Source organism: Haplochromis burtoni, unplaced genomic scaffold (genome assembly GCF_018398535.1).
Source record: "Haplochromis burtoni strain Fernald_Lab_line unplaced genomic scaffold, NCSU_Asbu1 Contig_6, whole genome shotgun sequence".
Classification (NCBI taxonomy): domain Eukaryota; kingdom Metazoa; phylum Chordata; class Actinopteri; order Cichliformes; family Cichlidae; genus Haplochromis; species Haplochromis burtoni.
In genome coordinates this window covers 1,478,559-1,500,518 of record NW_024582367.1, presented here as the reverse complement: position 1 = coordinate 1,500,518, position 21,960 = coordinate 1,478,559, and the positions used below count along the sequence as shown (strand labels likewise).

Here is a 21,960-nt window from a genome sequence, read left to right as displayed (position 1 = left end):
TTGATAGACAGTACAGTGAAATTCGCTGGCATGTACAACCATCGTCTTCTTCTTTTGGCTGCTCCCTTTAGGAGTCGCTACAGCAGATCATCTGCCTCCATCTCTCCCTATCGCTAACACACACCAACCCCCTGCACGTCCTCCTTAACCACACGAATCTTCTCTGCGGGCTTCGTCTTTTCTTCCTGCCTGGCAGCTCTGTCTTCATCATCCTTCGTACGTGGCTTGTACAGCAAACACAGGCAAATCTGTTCTGGTGCCTCTCGACCAAAAATGACATCAAAAAGATTTCTAAAAATAAAGCAGCGCTTAGACACATTAGGACATCACGAGCATCATCACACTGTCCTCTGGTAGCTTTGCTTTTGTTTGGCTGAACTAGAAATGCACTCATCTTCAGGTCACTGTGATCTGAATGCCGTTAAAGCCTGGGAGCACAGTGTACTCATATTTGTTCCCTCTGAAATTTGCTTCCTTTCAGACCACAGTGACGACTGAGACTGTAGGAGATGTTCATGCCTGTCTAAATAGTCAACATCATTTCCTGCCAGAGGCATTAATGCCAATTTACTGTACACTGATCTAAAAGGCATTTTGATTGCCTTAATTCCTGCTCTAATCCCTTTGGATCTTGTTGTGCCATAAAAGAAGTCTGAGTTGTGACAGAAAAATGAATTATTTAGAGATATCTACAGTGGGAGGCAGATCAGCTGCATTGTACCTGCTGACATCTTTGATCTAAGGCATTAGTGTGTCTGTCTTCACTGCAGGTCTCCATGTAATCCCTCCATTCTGAAAACCATCTCTATCACACAATGCAACACTGCTAGCTTGCTGGCATGTAATGCACTGTCTAGTTTCTTTCTTAATACTGGCTTATAGGTACTTCTACCACCAGAGGGCAGCATTGTACCCAATCCTCACATGGAACTGAAATAAGCTGTGTGTGTAACAGTGTCTATACTGTAGCCAATGCTGTCTATTTAGTCCGTGAAGTCAGCTTCTGTGACAGTACCTGACTCCACAACACATTTCCCTAAGGGGACAACAAAGTATATCGTACTATATCGGCGCCTCTGTCAGTGCGCCCCAGGACAGCTGTGGCTACAATGTAGCTTGCCATTGCCAGTGTGTGAATGTGTGTGTGAATGGGTGAATGACTGAATGTAGTGTAAAGCGCTTTGGGGTCCTTAGGGACTGAGTAAAGCGCTATACAAATGCAGGCCATTTACCATTTTATATTGTAAAACAGGACATGATACTGTGTGATAGTAGATGTCCCTCTCTGAAAAAGGGTGTTATAAACCCCCCAAAATACAATCTATGCTCTTTGAAACATTAATTAATGATTAGTCATCCGTTCTTCTCATACGGACTGGTTACTAAACTGACTTGTAGATCAAAATTCAGTTTGGAAACTAAGGAAATTGTCAACCCAGACAGCAGAGTGTAAAGGTATAAAGTATGAACAGTATGTCGGGGTTAAACTTGTTGTCGAGCTGAGTTACATTTCCAGGCAGTCTGGTTATCATTTCACAACTAGTTCACCCTCATAGGATAGAACAGAATGACAGCTGGGATAGACTCCAGCTCATCCAGAAAAGGAAAATGGATTAACAGGTTTTACCCGTGAGTGCAGGTGAGAGGCCACATTGAATTTGGTAGGTTCCTCATTCTCCAAATACCAATGAAAGGTGCTTCCTTTATTAGGATTCACTGGAGCATCTTCTATGAGAGGGAAGGAAACGGTTCCATCCCAATAATTCATATAAAATGAATGCAGTAGTTTAATGGCTTCTTTGTAAAATATTTTAAGCAGCAGCATCAGAGGGCAGCGGGCAGGCTGAGAGCAGCAGCTGTGCACAGACGGCTTCTGGAAGCCTCTCTGTGTTTGTGCTGTTCGCTCTTTTCTGTGTCCTCTCCTGTCACCACCAGCTGCTCTGACACTAAAATGCAATTAAACCTTCTCGTACAAACATCCATTGGAAACATAATGAGCTTACTCCTTTCAGAAATACTGTATAAAAGAAGAAATATTTACAGGCTGGTTCAAACTTCATGGTTTGTCCAGCAGATGGCCTCCTGCACTCATCCTGCTCACACTTTGCTGAGTTGTATTCAGAGCCTGAATTTATTAATGTTTTAAGTTGTTTTCTTTGGTGATCTCACAGATATGATGCTAGGTTACTTAAAATATGAAAATTGACAGTTTGAACACGTGTTTCATTGATCTACTAAGTTGGGTACCATAGACTCAGCTGGAATAATTCATAGGTGTGTGTCCTTGGGCACCTTAACTCTTCTGTACCTTTATGAGCACCTTTAAATACTGCATTAGTACTTTTTAAACATTAAATAACACGGCATCACCGTCTTTAAGCATCATAGGAGGCAGGGATTGTAATGAGGGACAGAAGTATTTACACTATGCAAAACCTTTTACTTATCCATTTAACACTGTGGATATTTTCTGAGTTGAAGTACATAAAGGTGTGCCAAAATGTTGGAATCTTGCAGTGTTTTTCACCCATTCTAACTTCATATGTGTGGGACATATCCACACGAGATCTTGAGGGCTGAAAAACACATTTAAATTCTGTTAAAAACTACAGCCAAAACAATTTCACACACACTCCCAAGCATCACAATCTAAAGCCAAAGTCTTTAAAGGTTTTGTGCAGCACAGTTTTTTTTCTTGTGACCAAGTTTGAGTATCAGTATGATGGGATACATACCATAGTTTTGCACAGTTAGCCTTACAACAAGCAGAGCATGGGTTTGGGTCTTTTTATGTGCAGTTTTCATGTTCACCCTTGTCACTGAGGTTTCCTCTTACAGTCCAAAGACATGCTTGTGGTCAGGTTAAATGTCAGTTCTAAAGGTGTGGATGCAAATGGTTGTCTGTCTTTATGTGTTAGTCATGCAGCAGACTGGTGATTGGGTGTACCCTGTCTCTCTCCTTGACTGCTGGAATAGGCTTGAGCCCCTCCATAACTGCATGAGAGGTTGGAAACCATAGTTTCAATAAACTGCATGATTCCTTCTTTCTATTTTTTTCTAATATAGTCATATTTTAGCACTGCAGTGAAATAGAGAAACAACTTTGGTGTTCGTATGCGAAAACGGTTTGGAGAGTCACACTGATCTAACAATCTAAGTCCTGAAGCAGTTTTTCAGAAACCCTTGAAGGGTCTGGACAGTGAGTACGAACACAGAGCGTCACAGCGACTGGATCTTTCCTAGTGAGTAACAGGATCACGCCATCTTAGGGCAAAAGAAAATTCCCTCAAGCTGAATGGGTGATGAAGCAAGAAAACGGTGACGAGGGTATCCGATGCAGTTTGCAGCTGTTCAAATGTGTTTTTCATCCCACAAAATCTCAAGTGGCTATCTCCTGTACTCATAAAGGCTTAAAATGCTGTGAAAAATAAGCTAAATGAAAAAGTGACAACATTTGGACCCAGCCCGCCTCACAAGCCTGTATGAAGGTAATATTTTGCATGCTTCTTTATACTAAAGTTATTCTGCAGTCAGTTGTTTTGCCTATGAAATGTGTTCAATTGTTGAAACGATGCATAGAAAAAACACCTTTGTGCAGGAAGTGAAGCATCTGCTGCACAGAGTTTCCTGGTCTTTGTGCGTGTATTAATAGTACATATTAAAATAAGAGCTTATCACATCACCACATTATTGCTGAGACTCTCCCAGCTTCCTTTATCAGGTTTCATGTGCAGTGCTTCCGATGCTGACAGATGATGTCTTATGAAACTGTACACCAAGCTGTTCCAGATGTACTTCAAGGGACTCGTTGTGTCCTTTGAACAGGATCAAAGAGCAGATCAATGCAGAAAGTCAATTTTTGTGAGCTTATTACAGATAGGAGCACTGCAGACTGCCAGCGGAGAAAAGGATCCATTGAGCAGGCATGTGAAAGGGAAACTTAAATGCAAATAAGGGCTCGTTCCTCACTTTGTTTAATAATGTAATGCTTATTTTACAAAGCTTAAACTGCATATAGTTGTTATGAGTTATTCTGCAAGTCATTTTGTGATTGATAGAGATTAAGCCTGTGCACATATATTCACCATAAAAAGAAATGGAAGAAAGCAGTAAATTATAGCTGCATGTTAAACTAATTTTGTGCATTAAAACCATTAAATCATGTGAGTGCACACTGCTGCTGTGTAAGTGTAATAATGTATTTGAAAGGACCCAGTTAATCTAAATGATATTTTTCTCTTACATAATAAAGCAGCTGGTTTTGACTGACAGCATTAATCCAAGTATGGATATCTGGGGTCCTGGCCTTGCTGACAGGAGCAGACTGGTCCGACTGGTCCCAGTGCTTTTTATGGGGTCGATACTCGCAGCGCTCTCGCCTGATGACGAAACGTCACACCCAAGCCCCGCCTTTCTAAAAACAAAAAACAAAAAAAAAAACGTGTTCTTATTGAATCGCCCAATGACAGCGCAGGGAAAACCGGAAATGCCAGCAAATGCCTTCGTAATAAAAGTTGAGACTACAAATTTTGATATTGAGCACTTGAACTGTTAACTCTAGCGTTGAATGAGACATCAAAACTATCTCTCCCCAAACAATCTAAAAGTAGATATCAAAATAAATATAAAATAAAGATATAAACATTGCTTATTCTCACAGTATAGCTAATGTAGTACTGTAGTGATTTCATTTTATATCCTTGTTATGATTTTGGCCTTTTGTGTTTCGTTGCAGTTGGTTGCTCTTTGCTTACACTGGATTTGCATATATTTGTATGTGATTAGCATCTTTATACGTTTTGGGTGACACCCTTGGTGGGCCCTTAAACGTGAGCACAAGACAGAGCACAAGAGAGAGTGAAGGCGTTTAATGCCTTGCTGCTCAGCGGCACAGATTTCTGTACTTTTTCCTGTTATTTTCTCTCCATGTTATGAAGAAAAATTATTTAAATGAGTTAAAACATAAACTTGTTATTTATTCCTGCTTAAAACGGATTTTTATGAATATTGAAATCTTATTTGTTTTTCATATGTACCTATAGGTACATATAAAATTGAAAATATATTTTCAATTATATTAACTTTAATAGCAGGAAATTAACTACCCAGACGCTTCTTTTGTTTCTGTCTTTTTTGCCATATTTTTCAAGTAATCTGTATTTGACAACAGCATAATAAAACTGGAAATTCTGTTTTTCGTGTACCCCCCAATATTTTTAGGGGCCCCTATATGAAAACATTCTGGAGGCACCCCTGCCTGTGCATGCTATTTCATGCAAACCTATTTCAACAAATTCTAATGCTATAGCTACAATCCACACTGAGATTTGGTGCCACTTAGGCTCCTATTCATGCTTTTATTCATGCCTCTCACTGTCACAGATCAATTCACAGACTTCAGAGTGTTCAAAATGAAGCAGCAAGACTTTAAGTTTTTGTGTGTGTTTTATTGTGTTGTTTTGTAATGTTGGTTGTGATAAGTGCCATAAAAATCAATCAATTTTCCTGTAGACTCCTGGTGGAGCATAGGTCCGCAACAACACCACTCCAACAGACTCAGTTCTGGGCCGTTCTCTTCAGCTGGGTCCACGTCATTCTGTCGGCCTTCACTTCGCTCTCGACAGATCTTCTCCACGTCTGTTTGGGTCTCCCCACTTTCCCTTTTCCTTGTGGGTTCCAGTCCAGTGCTTGCCTTGAGACGTTGTCGAATGGTTTTCGAAGAGTGTGGCCTATCCAGCCCCATTTTCTCTTCTTGATGTCTTGACCGACCGGGTTCTGGCTGGTTCTCTTCCACAGGTCTGTGTTCGAGATCTTCTCAGGCCATCTGATGTTGAAGATGTGTCACAAGCACTTGTTGATGAAAATCTGTGTCTTGCTGGTAATGGTGTTGGTCACCCGCCACGTCTCGGACCCATACAGGAGGACTGCTTTCACATTGGTGTTGAAGATGCGGATCTTGTTGCGCTGAGATAAGGCTTTGGAGTTCCAGATGGGTCGCAGGGTGTTGAATGCAAGCCTTGCTTTGTTGATCAGGCTCCTAATGTCTTCATCTGCACCGCCATGTTGACTATGCTTCCTTGGTAGATGAAGCAGGCATAGAAATAAATTATTAAAATACCAATCAGTAAGACAATCTTCACTCCTGTTTATTGTATTTCCTGATTGCTTCTGACTCAAAAGTACAGATAATATATATATGCCATTGTCTAGGTTAGAAAAGTTATTAGGACTTTTCAGTTAATAGTTTTTGGAAAATGCGTTTTATTTTGAAATCCTAAACCGGAATAGCGTCGTGTTCCTGCAGCTAGCTTTCTCGCGCTAAATAAAATTTGTCTTGACAGCCCGTCATCCTGCTGTCACCTCAGACGACCCAAAGCGGAGGATAACCGAGCAGCAGTTAAACTGTCGCCTCTCGTTTGCTTCTTCAGCCTTTTGTTGCATTTTTTTCTTCCTTCCAAAACTAAACCAGAAACTTTTAAAAATGAACGAGAGTGAGCCGAGCAGCTACCCGTTGACAGTTTACGACTTCGAGCGACGTTTCGACGAGAGAAGAGCGATGGAATGGATGCAGGAAAACTGGTAAGAACGAGGAAGTTGGTGAAATATCAGTAAATAAGTCATTCACTGGACTGCAGCTCTGTCCATCGTTTGTTGTTGAAGCCGTTTGTAACATGTTCTGCATGTTCGGGCTAAAACCCATGAAATCTCTTTAGAACCTCAGGAACATCGTTTTCCCCTCGCTTTAGTTCAAATAAACTCGAGTTAAGGATGCACCTCAGGGAGAAGAGGCGAGCCCTGCACGGAGTCCTGATTATGTAATTAACAGCTATGAAAGTAAAGACTGCATGCTGGATCTGCGGCTGCCCGTCTTCACCTTCAGGCACAAATATTGAGTAACAGGTCAAAAATTATGCCTTCCTCACTTTTACGTTTTCACTTTTGGGCTAGTTTGTAAGACTCAAACAGTGACATCTGTACGTTACAAACACCAGCCTTGCTCAGATTAATGACAGACGTTACGTTGTATCAAGTTATTATTAAAATATGTAAGAGTTCCTGCGACGTTTCCTCTCCTATTTGAGTTAATTGAAGTAATTCAAGTTTATTTACTTGAACTATTTTGGGGTTTAAGTAAGCATGAGTTAAAGGTGAAGGTGTGTAATGCCTTGCTGGGCAGCGGCACAGATTTATGTACTTTTTCCTGTTATTTTCTCTCCATGTTATGAAGAGAAGTCACTTAAAACATTAGGAAAATGGTAAAAAAATTAATAAAATATATTTAATTATGGTTCTGGTGATTTTTCTTTTGTATTTGACAAAATTTGACTTGAGGTATCTAACTTTTTAGGCCATTACCCAGCTGCAGCTCTGCGTATCCAGCGTGTCAAAGTCAAAGGGGCTGTGTGGAGCACACCAAAGTGCAACACTCATTGCTTTAGATTGAAGACACCCCCCTGCAGGGGTGAGGAGGGAGATTTTATTTTTTTTAATAAAGATTTTTTTTAAGCTTCATTTGTTGAAGTAACTATTTCAGCTTGCCTGTATGTAATAATTAAGAGTAAGATAATTGCATCTTATTACCAGACATCTATTTTGTGCTGCCTGTTTGCACAGTAGACGGGGAGATACCCAGACCTATCTCTCCCCGCTCACCTACTCCAGCTCTTTTGGTGGGACACTCAGGCATTCCCAAACTACCAAGCCAGCTGAGAGACATAATCTTGTGTGTCCTACGTCTACACAGATATCTCCTCACAGTCTGGCATGCCTGAAACACCAAGGAGGCATCTTAGTGAGCCACCTTAGCTGGCCCCTGCCAATGTTGAGGAGTAGCAGCTCTATTTCGTTTCAAAGAACTGAGCTTCTTACTTTATCTCACTCTATCCGTCAAAGAGCCCAGCACAAAGCTTATTTCTGCTTTTGGTTTCTGTAGTCTCATTCTTTCAGCCACTGCTGAGATGCAGAGCTCTCTCTTTCCCACTACAGACCTATTTAATCTCCTGTCGCACCCTACCTCACTTGTAAAAAGACCCTGGAATATCTAAACTTCCCAACCAGAAGTGGGCAGTCCACCCTTTTCCAGCTCAGAACTGTGGCCTTAGATTTGAAGGTTCTAATTCTCATCCCAGTTCCCTCCAGCTTGGCAGCAAACCTCCCTCAGAGCGCGCTGGAGGTTGTAACTCGATGAAACTAACAGAACCAAAATGTCTGCAAAAAGCAGAGACGAGACTTCTGAACCTGAAGCCTGTGAGCTGTGTCTAGAAATGCTGTGCATAAAAATTAGGAACACAGTCTGTGACAAAGTGCACATTTTCCTTGAACCATATGGTTGTCAGGCACAGACACAGATGCCTGCTAGTTAATGCTAAAAGGAGTTTGCGTGTGCTGATAACTCAGTGTTGATACCATGTCTTCTTTTCAGTCACAAAGACGTTTAAAGTTGTAGCTCCTTATCTGGATGATCCGTAATCTGTGTATTGTTTTTTATTAACCTTGTAGCAGTAGCTGACTGTAAATCAGGCCACCTACGATTAGCTATCTATTAGGAGTGGACTTTGTATTAAAACAGATTCATACTAAAAAAAACAGAGCAGGAAAAAGTTTCTCAGGTGTGCAAAATGTTCCACCCCCATGAGTCTGACAGCATTTGTATGTGCTCTGTCGAACTGTCAGAAAAGCACGTCAGTAACTGATAAAAAGAAATGATAAAGATAGAGGCATGTGAATCAGATCATTTAGACAATTCCTGAGGGACGCTTGCACAGAGACACAAATTATTAAAGGAGACCGGGAAGGAATGCTGCTGTGGTTAAGTTAAATGACGCTGAAAAACCCACTAGCTTACTGACTCCTGGAGACAAAACACTTGGCCAGGTGATTGTGGCTCTGATAGCTCGCGTGTGTCTCACCCTGTGCAGGGAGATAAAACCTGGAGCGTTTATATGCTCACTGGTGTGAGTTTGGTACAGCTCCCGAGTACGAGCACTGAAGTATTGATAAGAGTTTGGATGAACGATTCTGATTCATTTTGTCATAGCTGACCTTTTCTAATTCCAATCAGACCCCAATAATGACGAGTCTGTTTCAACACCAGTTGCCTCAAGGCACTTTTTTTTATTGTCAGTTAAAGTCAGAGAAAACAGAGAAAACCCCCAACTGTCCTCCTTTGAGTAAGCACTTGGTGACAGAGGGAAGGGAAAATCCCTTTTAACAGGAAGAAAACTGAAAAACAGCAAAACCAGGCTGTGGTGAGCCAGAGATTAATAATAACTAATGATTAAATGCAGAGAGGTTTATAAACACATTAAAAAAGGGGGAGATCCCCTCAACCTGCGTCTTTTGAGGTCCTTAAAACCCCTTGAAGTAAAGCTCAAGGTTTACAATTTAGTCACATTTTGTTTAATTGATTGTGTTGGTGTCCAGAGGGACAGCTACATTAAAAGTGTGTCATTGTCCAAAAAGTTATAGACCTGAGATTATTACTGAGATTTGGATGTTTGAGTGAAATGTTCGTAGCTGAAGCTGCTTTTAAAGCTGACTCAGGTAATCTCAGGATTAATGCCTCTGAAATCAAAATTATTGTAAGCTTACCACGTGCTCCTCGCTGGGTGCACAAGTCTCTCTGTAGGATAATACGCTTTCTTTCTGTTATTAATCTGAGATTTCTTGGTTGTTTTAAGTTTGGACCACTGAGTCTGGAAGACAAATTGATTGATTAGATGATTATTCAGTTACTGAATTTCATCTCAGTATGCAGGGAACAAACAGATATGCATCTTGTCTAAGATTATGTGTTATTAGCTTGGTGAAGAACTCTTGGCATGCTCGGAGGTTCAGATCTGTGCAGCGGGAACAGCTTTAGCTTTTTGCTGGTTTTTCCTCTCCCACAGGGGCAAACTGGGACCAGCTATCAGAATCCACTATAACCACTAACTGGGTCAAGCAGCAGCAGTAGTATCTACTCATCCTGTGTATTATGTATGTTGCCAATCTGGATTAGTCATCTGCTTTATTCCCAAATACCCTCAGCCTCACGCATACCCTCCCTACTTAAATAAAAATAGCTTTTAATAACATATGAGAAGCAGGTAAACGTGAAATTAAAAATATACGGTGTCAGTGCACATGCAGTCTCTGTTTCCAGGGTTTAGTATTCTCCTCGGCTGTTTCTGCTCAGCCAAAAATCGACTTGCTGTGTGCTGTTGTTGAAACATCAGGCGCAGTGGTGCCCAGTGGAAACGGCCTTATTGCCCATAGCTGGCAGTCTGAGTGGTCTGTGTGTCAGGAGCTAATCTCTTAATCCTCTGCTATGAGTATAATAATTGAGTTGGCTGGTGTCAGGAGGGCTGACATGTAGTAATTCATAGCCTGATGTTCCGACTTGTCACACGACTCTGGAGTGACCACAGAGTTGATATCAGCTCGTATTTGTCTTTAATTGCAGTTGTCTGGTTCAGTCACACTAATTGTGTAATGTCTTTATGTAAGAGCGCTGTGTCTGTGTAGTTGTCTCCTGTTTCAAAGTCTCAGGAGGTGATTTAGTGTTTAATAGAGCTGTTTGTCAGGGGAAGTGAGGTACTTCCTCTTTATTGTAAAGCTGATAGAGGTCAAAGATCTGTGTGATGCTGGAGCTTTTAGGCCGGCGTTTTGTGTTAAGTAACATCAGTGTTTCCCACAGATTTGGGCTCAGGGACGTGAGGTTGTGGCTAAAGACAAGTACACCCTATTTTGAGAAGATTTTATGTATATTTTTGCTACAGGGATTAAGAGGGTAAGTGTAGTAGCAGCCAGGTGCTGTTATTTAAATGCACTGTGTTAATGCACCGCGAAGCAACTGCTGCTGCACGTCAGACTAGGAACGGTTATAAAGCTGTTTCTCGAGTTAACATTAAGCAAATTCATCCCAAGGTCAGACCATGCAATGCTCAGAGAAACTGCAAAAAACCCAAGAGCTGTACATGCCTCAGCATGTTAACGATAATGACAATTAGAATAAGACTGAGCCAGTCCCTGTTTGGAACAACCGTTCCAAACAGGCCAGGTGAAGATTTCTTGTCTCTAAAAAGAACATGGCAGCACAGCTTAGGTTTGCAAAGCTGCATCTGGGAAAACCAAAAGACTTCTTTAAAAATCTCCTTTGGACAGATGAGACCGGAGTGGAGACGTCTGGCTGCGATGCACAAAACCAAACTTAGCATATCAGCGCAAACGCCTCATACTTACTGTCAGTCACTGAGTCGACCGTGAACTCCTTCGTATACCAAAGTATTCTAGATTCAAATGTGAGGCCATCTGTTTGACAGCTAAAGCTAAATCGGATCACCTGACAGGACAATGATCCCAAGCACAGAAGCAAATCTGCAACTGAATGGCCGAAAAGAAGAGAAACAAGGTGCTGCAATGGTCCCGTCAAAGTCCAGACCTCCTCCTGACTGATATGCAGAGAGCTGTGCATGGACGAATGCCTGCAGACCTGCGCTTGTATTTAATAATTATAGAACCTGCTGAGGACCAAAATGATTTTCCTATTATGCGCTGACTAGAATTACAAGACTACGTATTTTCTTTTTACAGTGACGACAGCCAAATTTTCATACATTCGTTTCCCTGAAATTAAGTATTAAATATTAATTGCAACAACTACATAATTTGATCCAGTACATTCTCAATCTAGTGTTTTGTGTCTGAGGGGAGCTTTTTTTTCCTGTTATTGTCTCTATGCTGTAATTAGTGCATGTAACAGTATTATCAGTATTAGTGTTACAGTGAGGATGAGTAATAATAAGCATCACTGTGTGTGTGCTTCTCTGCAGGACCAAGTCTTTTATATTCTCTGGCCTGTACGCTGCGATCGTATTTGGAGGGCAGCACTTCATGAGGGAAAGGCAAAGACTGAACCTGCGTCGCCCGCTGGTGTTGTGGTCACTCAGCCTGGCCATTTTCAGGTGAGTGACTCTCAAGGTCGATGCAGCTGAGACGGCTGACGTGACCTTAACGCTCAGTCAACCAAACATTTAGAGTCGAGTGTTTCAGAGAAAAGTTGTTTGGTATTTTTTCTCTGAAGGTCCTTTTCCTTTCTGGGTAAACAGGAACGTGAACTGAAGGAGGGATAGTCAAAGAAGTGTTCTGAGTGTTTGTTTGAGAAGCCACAACCAGTCTGATAACAGCTGTCACTTCAAGGTTCAACGCAAGATTTAAAGCAGTACTTCAAGAACACTATAGACATCTCACTCACTAAGAGTCCTGATGTCCATCTGCACATGGTATCGGGGGGGTGGAATCTAAAACTTCTTGGGGCTGACCTAAAAAACTGGTTTACATTTTTGCCAATCTCCTGTTTGAGATCATCTTCTCTGAGATTTCCAGGCAGATTCCAGAGCAGCTGCATTTTCAAAATAGGACATTCCACTCGAGTTGCAGTTTCACCACAAACCTCAAATCTGAGCAGAGAGCAACCTCAGCTTCTCATTCAAAATGACCTGAATTTCATGCAAAGGATCCTTGCTGTTGATAAGAGCCAGATTTTTGGCATTTTTCACCTATAGGTAGTGGGAGGTTATGTCCCTGCTGCTTCATCTTCTTGAATCAAGTTGAAAGATCTCCATTTTGACACGCTGAAGGAGATCGGGGCTTCTACAAAGCAATCTTTAAAAAAAGCATCTAGAGTAGAATACCTGAGAAGATTATCTAGAGCAGGACATCAGCCAAACTCCAAACAGGTTTCTGTTTATCTACTCCTTCAGTTACCAACTATCAATCTAATTTACTGATTTGTTTATGAAGATCTAGACTGTGGTATTCCCCCAGAGAAGCGTGCTGTTTTTATAAAAACTAAAATCCTGCTGCTGTCACTTAAAGGCCTTAAGGTGAGTTTGTCAAACCCACCAGAGCCTGCAAGGATCCACGTGGCAGGTGTGCAGGACTTTAATCTTAATCCCAGTGCTGTGGGTACATCCTGCTCCTTTCAGCCTTAGCTGTCCGCACACAGGACGCGACGGTGTTAGTGTAGGTGGTTTTTGCTTTTTACTACATCCACCCTGTTAACTCTGTTGTCCTTTAAAGGATAAGTTTGTTTTTTATTACTGGTATATATTTTTTTAACCTCGGAGACGTGTGCCAGAATGATGACACAGCATCGTGCACGCTTTGTTGCTTTGCTGTCATTTGGGCTTACCGTGACTGTCTCGTGTTAAAGTAAACAACCTGACAGAAATGGACGTGATGAGATGGTTTACTGGTTAAGAGAGGGAGTGACTGCTTTAACCTCATGTAATTAGGGGTGGGGTAGCTTTGAGTGGCGGGTGGGTGCTGACGCAGACAGGTAGCAGCTAAGTGAGAGTCATAAAGCTGGACCTCATGACTGTGTTAAGGCCTCTTGTAGCATTTTTAACCCAAATATGTGACAAATATACATTTATGCTTTAGTTTTGATTAATTAAATTCTAGTGTTTTATTAGTCTTGGTGCTAATTAACAGATATCAGTGCAATCCACATGTAAACCCCCAGCTTTAGCTGACAGTTTAGCACTAAACTATCGCTAATGAGCTATGAGGCTACTATAGCTGGGCTGCCAGCAGAAGCACAAGAGCTTACAACTTAGACCTTAACCCTTATTTTCTGACTAATTTAACTACTGATGAAATATTTCCGATGCAATTAGGTGGAGGTGTTTATGGAGACTTAACCTCAACAAGCCAGTTGCCAAGCGCTCAAAATATATTCATGATGGAACAAAAAAAGAAAGTACTTCCTCTTAGGCTAATGTGCAGTGGGCCGCACAAGGTTTTCAGATTTAGAATCAGGTTTTTTTTCACTGCTATTTATTCATTCATCATATAGTTACTATTACAGTTGCATGGAAACAGGGCAGTTCATTTACTAGTTGAAGGCTTCTCCAACTGATATATTGCAGAGTCTTTGGGCAAAAAGAGTTTAAAAGTGCTTTTTGAATGAGCGACTGTGGCTTAGTTTAAAAGGACTGTAAGAGTAGCAGAGTGCTATAGTTATAAACAGGCATCCATACGCTACATACACCATCGTTTTATGTCTGATACTCTGAAAAGGATTGAGCATAATCCCCATCAAACTCACAGTTTGGTCCTGTTTGACCTGCATTTGATTTGTGTCAGATCGAAGGCCGATACGACGATCAGTCATCAGAGAAAATGACACAGGCTGGCTCCCTGTTGACTGCGATCCGGTTTGCAATTGTTGGAACATCAGATAAAAGCACAGGGAGTCTCTAAGGTGTGTTTAAGATGGTCTGACTGAAATAACCTATGAAATCTCCACATCAGTGTTGCACCATTGTGCAAGTTGCTCTTTGCCATCAGTGTAATGTCAATAAACCTTTTGACATCAAGCCTTTATGGCTGCACTGTAGCAGTGATCTCTGCAGCTCAGTTATGGTTTCTTTTTTTTTTTATTATTATTATTTTATGACAAACAGTAAGATGGATTATAAAAATGCTGCTTTCAATGCTTCATTTGTCCACAGGAGGCATGGCAGAATGATTACACTTTAACACATCAGGGCTGCCAGTTGAGACCATCCCTGTTTTTACTATAAGGATGAGAAAACAGACTCTGTTCTAGGAAAGTGGTGACAAATATGAAACCAGTAGAGCAACATAATTTACTAAAAGAAGTGGCTGAGCCTCTGTGATCCTAGCTGTTTGCTAATATGTCCTTGTTGTGTTTCCTCTGCAGCATCGTAGGAGCGGTCAGGACCGGAGCTTACATGCTGCACGTCCTCACAAACGACGGCTTCAAACAGTCGGTGTGTGACAACAGCTTCTACAGCTCTCCCCTCACCAAGTTCTGGGCCTACGCCTTTGCCCTCAGCAAGGCCCCCGAGCTGGGTGAGACTTCATCTGATCTCATAAATGTCAGAATATTACTCACATACTGAAATCTAACCTATTCAAAGACCACCAGCTGTAGATTCCTTATTTCTTTGTTATTGGATTAAGGTGAAGCAGGACCTGTTTACGCTATAGGAGCTCCACGCAACTCAGAAAAACTGTTTTAATCATATTAAGGGTGGGGGTGTTAGCATTAGCTAAAACCATGATGAGGCATAAAGTGCTGTGCAGAAGTCTTGATCCACCCCTCATCTCTTTGTATTTTGCTTCTAAGGAGCCAGACTTTCTTGTAATGTTTTTTTTTTAAAAAGGTCTTAATCAGTACTTTCTGAAGGTCTCTCAAAGCTTTTCTTTGGTTCTGTCCTTAACACTGACCTATGAATCATTTAAATATAAATGCATATAACTCAAGGGATGAACCTTATTTTGTTTCTTGACACGTTGTTACTACTAACCGTGCAAAACCACGTAGTTTGTTCCCATTTAATTAGGTGAATCTGTGCAAAATGCAAAGGTAACAGTTTATTTGCAACAACAATTTGATTCCCAAAGAGCTGTTAGCTGAAAACTTGGCAATTTTTTCAGCATGATGTGCAGTAAAAAAGATCAGTGAGAACAGGTCTGATGGAGCGATGACATGAGTGTCTACAGCCATCTGTAAAGCACGGTGGAGGCTCTGTCATGGTTTAGAGCTGCATTTCAGTGAGTGGTGTGGATTTTTTTTTCAAAATTAATGTAACTGTGAACACAAGAATATTAGGTCAGAGCTTCACCCACCATGCCTGGAACACATCTGATCGGCAGCAGCTGCTTCTTTCAATAAAAGATGATCCAAAACCCGCTGCCACTAAAGTAAAAGTTTACCTGAATTTAAAAAAACAACAACAACACACATCGGTCATGGATCGTACCAGATAAGTCATTGTTATAGTTGTGCAAACCTTTCTATTTCCATGTATGTTTGCACATTTCACCTGCCTTCCTCGCAGAATGTTAAGAAATGAGGGTTGGTGCAAGACTTGTACGCACTGAAAACGTGTAAAAGTGTAAATGTGTTGGATGTTTTTCAGTCTTTGTTCCAAAAGGATCTAAATTCAAACTGGATGTTTTTTCTTGCTCAGCTACTTTAAGAATGAAATGATTTGCTCAGTGTAGATTAAAGTGTGCGCCACTGTGCAGTAAATCCATCAGGAGGTGATTCCCTTAAGAGCTGAAATGGAGGCAGATGCTGAGCTGGCAAGAAAAGTCCATTAGCGCACAGCTGATACTGTACAAGCAATGTTTCCTCTGCTGCAGACAGGAAGGATACGTCTGCTTCCTACTGCAGGATAAGGACTCTTTATAGAGACTCAAATGAGCTTTAAATTAGAAATACAGGTTGTTCTGTTTTATAACAACTTCATGGGATTCACCAGAATCTGTATTTGTACTTATCAAAGTAAGCTTTGTGAGGAGGTTTGTCTGTGTAAGCTAAACCCTTTTATTTGTTAAATCCACCTGAAAGATCAAACATAAACCCACAAATCTGTGATGGATGTTCACGAAACTGTAAGCTAACTGCTTGTGCTGCCTTGTTGAAAGTCTCTGTGCTCCTCCTGTACCTGTAAGGCCGTCATAAAATTTAGTACACCCCCTTCAAACACTGTAAGTGAAGTCAGGCTTTATTGGAGCTGCGTTAAACTTGATACACAGTCAGGTCCTGTCAGGTATTTCACTTTTTCTGTAGGTTTTTAAAAAATATTTTTCCTGCTCTCACACAGCAATTTTCCATCTTTTGTGATAACTAAAGTACATCTGGTGTTATTAGTCATGACTCAGTCGCTGAGAGGTTGAGGTTTGGTGCTCGGGTGCGGTTTTATTTAAACGATTTCCTCTCTGCCGCCTCTCTCAGGAGACACCGTGTTCATCGTCCTGCGGAAACAGCGCCTCATCTTTCTGCACTGGTACCACCACATCACCGTGCTGCTTTACTCCTGGTACACCTACAAGGATCAGCTGGCGGGCGGCGGCTGGTTCATGACTATGAACTACATGGTTCACTCTGTCATGTACACGTACTACGCCGCCCGAGCGGCCGGCCTGCAGGTGCCGCGTCCCTTCGCCATGGTCATCACGGCCTTGCAGATCCTGCAGATGGTGATGGGCCTGGCCGTGCAGGGCCTCGTGTACCACTGGATGCACGAGTTGCGCTGTCCATCCCACCAGGACAACATCGTTTGGGGCTCTCTCTTGTACCTCAGCTACTTGATCCTTTTTGCCTACTTCTTCTACAACACCTACCTCAAAGGCTCCCCCAGGGACAAAGGGTCCAAGAAAGAGTAGCGCGCCTCCCTGTGCTCGGGGTCGTATTAAAGGCTCTGAACATCCTCCTCTTCTGACTGCAGCTCAGAGAGGAGGATGATTTGGAGCATTTTAATGTGATCTCACGATGAAAGCGAGGAGATTGAGGGGCATTTCCGTAACTGTGTTTGACTAAAAATAGCGCTGTCATCATTTAAACGATTGCCTTGTTTACTTAAACTCCTTTATCTAAAAACAGCCATATGAGGGCCAAATACTGTCAGAGGCAACTGACACTTGTTCCTGTGTTTTTAAAGAAGTCATTGATTTATATGTAATTAATTTTACTTTAATTGAGTGAGGAAATGGTTCGTTTAGCTCTAGTTAGCTTAGCATAAAGGCTGGAAGCAGGCTTTCCTTTCCCTGGAAAACTGACTTATTTAAACTCTGCATCTTTCTGTTTAACCTGCAAATTAACAAAAACATAAAAGCAACAGATTCTTGACTCCAGCTCTAACAAACATCTTTTACAGACGGGATCCTGTTAAAGCGTTTACACACCGCCTGCTCACTGCCTTTATGCTCGACTAGGATAAACAATCTGCACCAAATGTTGAACTAGCCCTTTCAAAGTGACACCGGGGGCAGGTACTAATCTGATACCGTAAAAATGAGCATCACGTGGCGCCTGCAGGTGCAGAAACTGTAACACCTGTGTCCACCTGTGCAGGTTAGCAGGTAACAGGGAGTGAAGACTAATGCACTAAATGGCAGAGGAATGTTTTCATGCACGTAAACGTGCAGGAAGAAAAGCAATGCAAGTTTTGTTCAGTGTAATTTTTTAAATGCTGTCACCTCTTTACCTTCATCTAAAAAGAAAGCCTTCTCTGTCTGCTCCTCTCAGTTTACCTCGCTGGCTTATACCTGCCTCAACTTGTTAGCTTAGGTTGTTTTTTCTGGGTTTTTTTTGTTTTTTTTAAGGTGTTGGTTTGAATCCAGGTGAAGTTTCTGAGTCTGAGAGCACAACAGTAAAGTGACCATATTCTTATAAAACGAACACAGAGGTTAAATTTAGTGTTGCTGCTAATGCCGTCCACAGCGCTGCGTTGCTTTGCTTCACCCTTTACTGCAGGTGATGCACTGACCACTAATAAGTACCTCATGCAACCCAGCTTTCCTCTAACATAGCCAATATTTATAGCCGCTTTCACCACGCGTACACTCTGTAAGACAAGGCCTGAGCGAGGAACGCGTTCCTCAGATGAAAGCCGTTCCAGCTCAAACAGCTGACAGGACGTGCGTTAAGCCAGACGTCCTCCTGTCCCTGTCGTTTGGGTTGTTTTCACATGTTTACGCACTGTACAGTATATGTTTTTTAACGTTTTATAAGAGATGACGGGAACGATTCACTGTTGGGACGCAGTTTCCAGAACCTTTTCTTCTGTGCAGCTGTGCGATGGATTTAAAAAGGAGACGTGTAGATGTGATGGAGATGCAGACCTGTAGCTTTAACTCAGAGGTGTAACAAAAACATTCCACTTCTATGGTGCACATTTATTAAAAGCGATAAAAAGCATCTGAAAACTGTTTGAACTGATTCTCTGAGCAGCAGGAGCTAAACCAGAGTGTCTCGTGTGAAGTGTTTAGCAGACAAACAAAAAGGATAAACTGAACATAATGTGACGTAACAGGAGAGGTTTTTGTATCTTGCAACTCCTACGAGGTCCGACCACTACGTTTGCCTTGTTGCCGACACTTGATTCCTGTTTAGTTAGAAGAAAAAGCTTTATTTTGATCCATCCTTTGTGACTTTGCCCTGTTCTCATGTTGGTTTTGGTTATTTATTTTCCTTTTGTGGTTTAAATTATTTGAACAAATTGATACCAAACATACGGCAGATGACGAGGACCAAGTTTATGTGGCGATTGCTGCTGACTGTGGTGCTGCTGCTCTTTATGACCTGCTGAAGAGGAGGCCACAGGGCGCTGGTGTCTGTTTTTAGATGAGAGGGATGTGTTTTCTTTACGTTTTCCAGCAGGTGTGAGGTTTACATTCAGGTGTCACATTAGGAAGCAGGTTGAGTTCAGTTTGCTCCATCCACGCTCGCGCTTACACCGCTTCGGAGGGTGAACTGCGACGGTGTTCGTGTTTAAAGTTGTGCAGCACATTCTCAAACCACGTCCTGTTTAACGGGCCTGTGCTCGCCACAGAAGCTGCTCGCCCTGGTTGGAAACGTGTGTGCTGAGCGCTGTGGTTTAAAAGCTGTGTGGAGACTTTTGACTTGGTGTGACGGAGCTGATTTTGTGTTTGTGTCTGTAGTTGAATTCCGATTGTTCAGGACTTTGTGGATTAGTTTGTCACGCTGACGCACCTTCTGTGAGAAACGACGTAGTTCTGATAAAAGCACCGTTTTCAGATGCACTTATTGTTTCAGCATCAACCAGTCGTAGTTGTTTTTATGCGATTTAATATAAAGAGCACTGAACACTGTTTGAAACTGCCTGCTTTTTAAAATCTGACACATTGTAACGCTGTTAAAACTTGAACTTGGTGTGCCAAACATGCTTCTGTTTGTTTTCTGTTGTGCTTTACTTTGTTTTGTTGTCTGTGCTTTATGTTTCCTACTGATTTTTACTCCCTGTGGTTTCTACTGGAAAAAGGGCTTCGTGTCGAAACGTTATAATAAAAGTTTCTCTGTTTGTTGTTTCAGGGGTGAAATATTTTCACTGTGGAGAAGAATATCTGTTTAAATAGAAGACGGACAAACTCGCCACAAACATCAGCTGTTTGATTTAGTTTCCTTTATTAAGATTATCTTAAAAAATATAAAGCACATATTCAAGCCTCTGACAGGCATGTGTGATAAAGCCAGGACTTCAGTCTGATTGTCTTTTATTTTCTTTTTATTGGCACATACATTATAAACATACTTAATTGCTTTTATTTAACTAAACAGCAGCTCTTGAAATTTAAAAGCAATCTTTTGCAAGATTGTTGAGTCTTAATCGTAGACGAGAGCCAAACTCAAGCATACACAGCTTAATGTAAAATGCATTTCTCAGATGGTGATGAGTTCTCAGTGACCTTGACCTCAGTGTGTGACAATTATGTGTGTGAAAGGTTGTAGCGTGAAGCCCTTTGAAGGTCACGGGTCTGAAAAAGTGCCGTATAGATGGCAGTCTCCCATTACTCTGTTATTCAGGCCTGAATGTGGCAACTCAGCGACCGTGAGAGAATTTTTCAAAAAGGTTTGTGTACATGCGACATAACGCCTCCCATCACTTTATTGGTCGCAAATAAAATCCCAGAAAGTGCCATAAACAGTTGAGGTGTCTGCAGCAGCTGTGGGAAAACAACTAAACAAAGATTTAAAGAGATATCTACAGAAGATGTGAAATAGAAAATATTTAAGGCTAAAACACACTTCTAATTTTATCATATATAAGGTGAATTCCTTGACCGACGACGTTATTGGAAAACTTCTGAAACTGCTTTTCAATGAAACTTTTATGATGCTCACGCTGTTCCTGTGTATTCGTGCTGGTTTTATTGGCATTGCTAAGAAGGTGATAGTTCAGTTTCATTTATTATTGCGGTCATAGTGCATGTTTAAGGGATGGGGAAAAAATGTATAATAGGATTGTGTTAAATTGTAACCATGCATTACAGAGGAAAGGAAATGTTTAAAGAGAGAAAGATAATATATAACATGTCAAATCTAAATATTAGGTCTTAATAATAGATTTTTCAGTTCTAGTCATTAACGCGAGCTCTGTAAGAAAAATAAATATGATCCAAAATGTACAGAAGTATGTAAACAAGGCTCTCATTATACTCACATTGGACACATATGTGTATTTTCTGTATAAACTGAGTCTAAAGGATAAATTGACTGATGAGCACACAGTGGCTCTACAGTCTCTGATGATCAGAAGCTGTTAAATCCCTGTGAAGCTTTTAAACTAGAGGAATTTGTCTTGCTGACACAGTTAAACCACACCCTGCAGCTCTGCAGCTCGCAGCACACTGCCCTACAAACGTCCAAGCTGAGCCGAGCGCTCTCTGGGAGGTCGTGGGTTGATGGAAGACAAAGCTCTGCCTGCTCAGCACATTATAGTCTTGTAGCCGTGGGTGGTGACACCAGAGGACGGGGAGGAAAGACACGCAGTGGAGGAGCCGAGAGGGAAAAGCTTTAAACAAGCTCGTCACAGAGGGTTAGGGTCACGACAACAGTGAGATTTTTCTGCGTGAACACCACCAGCTCGTGTTCAGCTCGGCTCTGTGATGGAAAGCAAACTTTTTATGAAACTTACAGAAACGAGTCACGTTGTTGGGAGCTGAATGTGAGCAGTGCGCAGAAGAGGACAATCATCACGGTACAAACACAAGCTGTTACAGCAGTTTGTGCAGGAGCTCATGAAACATGATGTAGTGTTTAAAGTCATTAAAGATATCCTTCACATTAACACATCCAGCTCATGTTACTGTAATTACACACGACGGACTAACTGTATAATTACATATGTTTTAATCATCGTGTTCATATTTATTAACAACTATAACCTGTAACATGAGATTAGACTGATAAAAATTACCCTGAATGGTTAAATGGGGCATACTTACATGTTTAACTCTTTTTTTAAGAACAATAAATAAACTCCTATTTGTAATCGAGTACTTCTGCATGTTAAATAATAAACTCCGTCTGTCTGTCCACGTTTATTTAAATTGCTGTAACAATATAAAACCATAATTTCTTCATTTTCGAGGACTTTCTTCATCCTGTCTGTGGCTGTTATTGCAGTCTTTGGCGCC

The 21,960-nt window shown here is 41.4% G+C and overlaps 1 protein-coding gene across 1 annotated transcript; it reads left to right on the top strand.

The window, feature by feature from the left end:
• Nucleotides 1-6,289: 6,289 nt before the first annotated feature.
• LOC102301074 (elongation of very long chain fatty acids protein 6) lies at nt 6,290-20,766 on the top strand. Its single transcript, XM_005913747.2, has 4 exons — nt 6,290-6,579; nt 11,814-11,945; nt 14,711-14,862; nt 16,757-20,766. Exons 1-4 carry the CDS (start codon nt 6,482-6,484, stop codon nt 17,185-17,187), a joined length of 813 nt encoding a protein of 270 aa, XP_005913809.1. The 5' UTR covers nt 6,290-6,481; the 3' UTR covers nt 17,188-20,766.
• The last annotated feature ends 1,194 nt before the right edge of the window (nt 20,767-21,960 follow it).

Coding starts and splice junctions, on each gene's coding strand:
- LOC102301074 (XM_005913747.2), top strand. CDS start 6,482: ATGAACGAGAGTGAGCCGAGCAGCTACCCGTTGACAGTTTACGACTTC. Junction 6,580..11,813: donor GAATGGATGCAGGAAAACTG/GTAAGAACGAGG, acceptor GCTTCTCTGCAG/GACCAAGTCTTTTATATTCT. Junction 11,946..14,710: donor CTCAGCCTGGCCATTTTCAG/GTGAGTGACTCT, acceptor TTTCCTCTGCAG/CATCGTAGGAGCGGTCAGGA.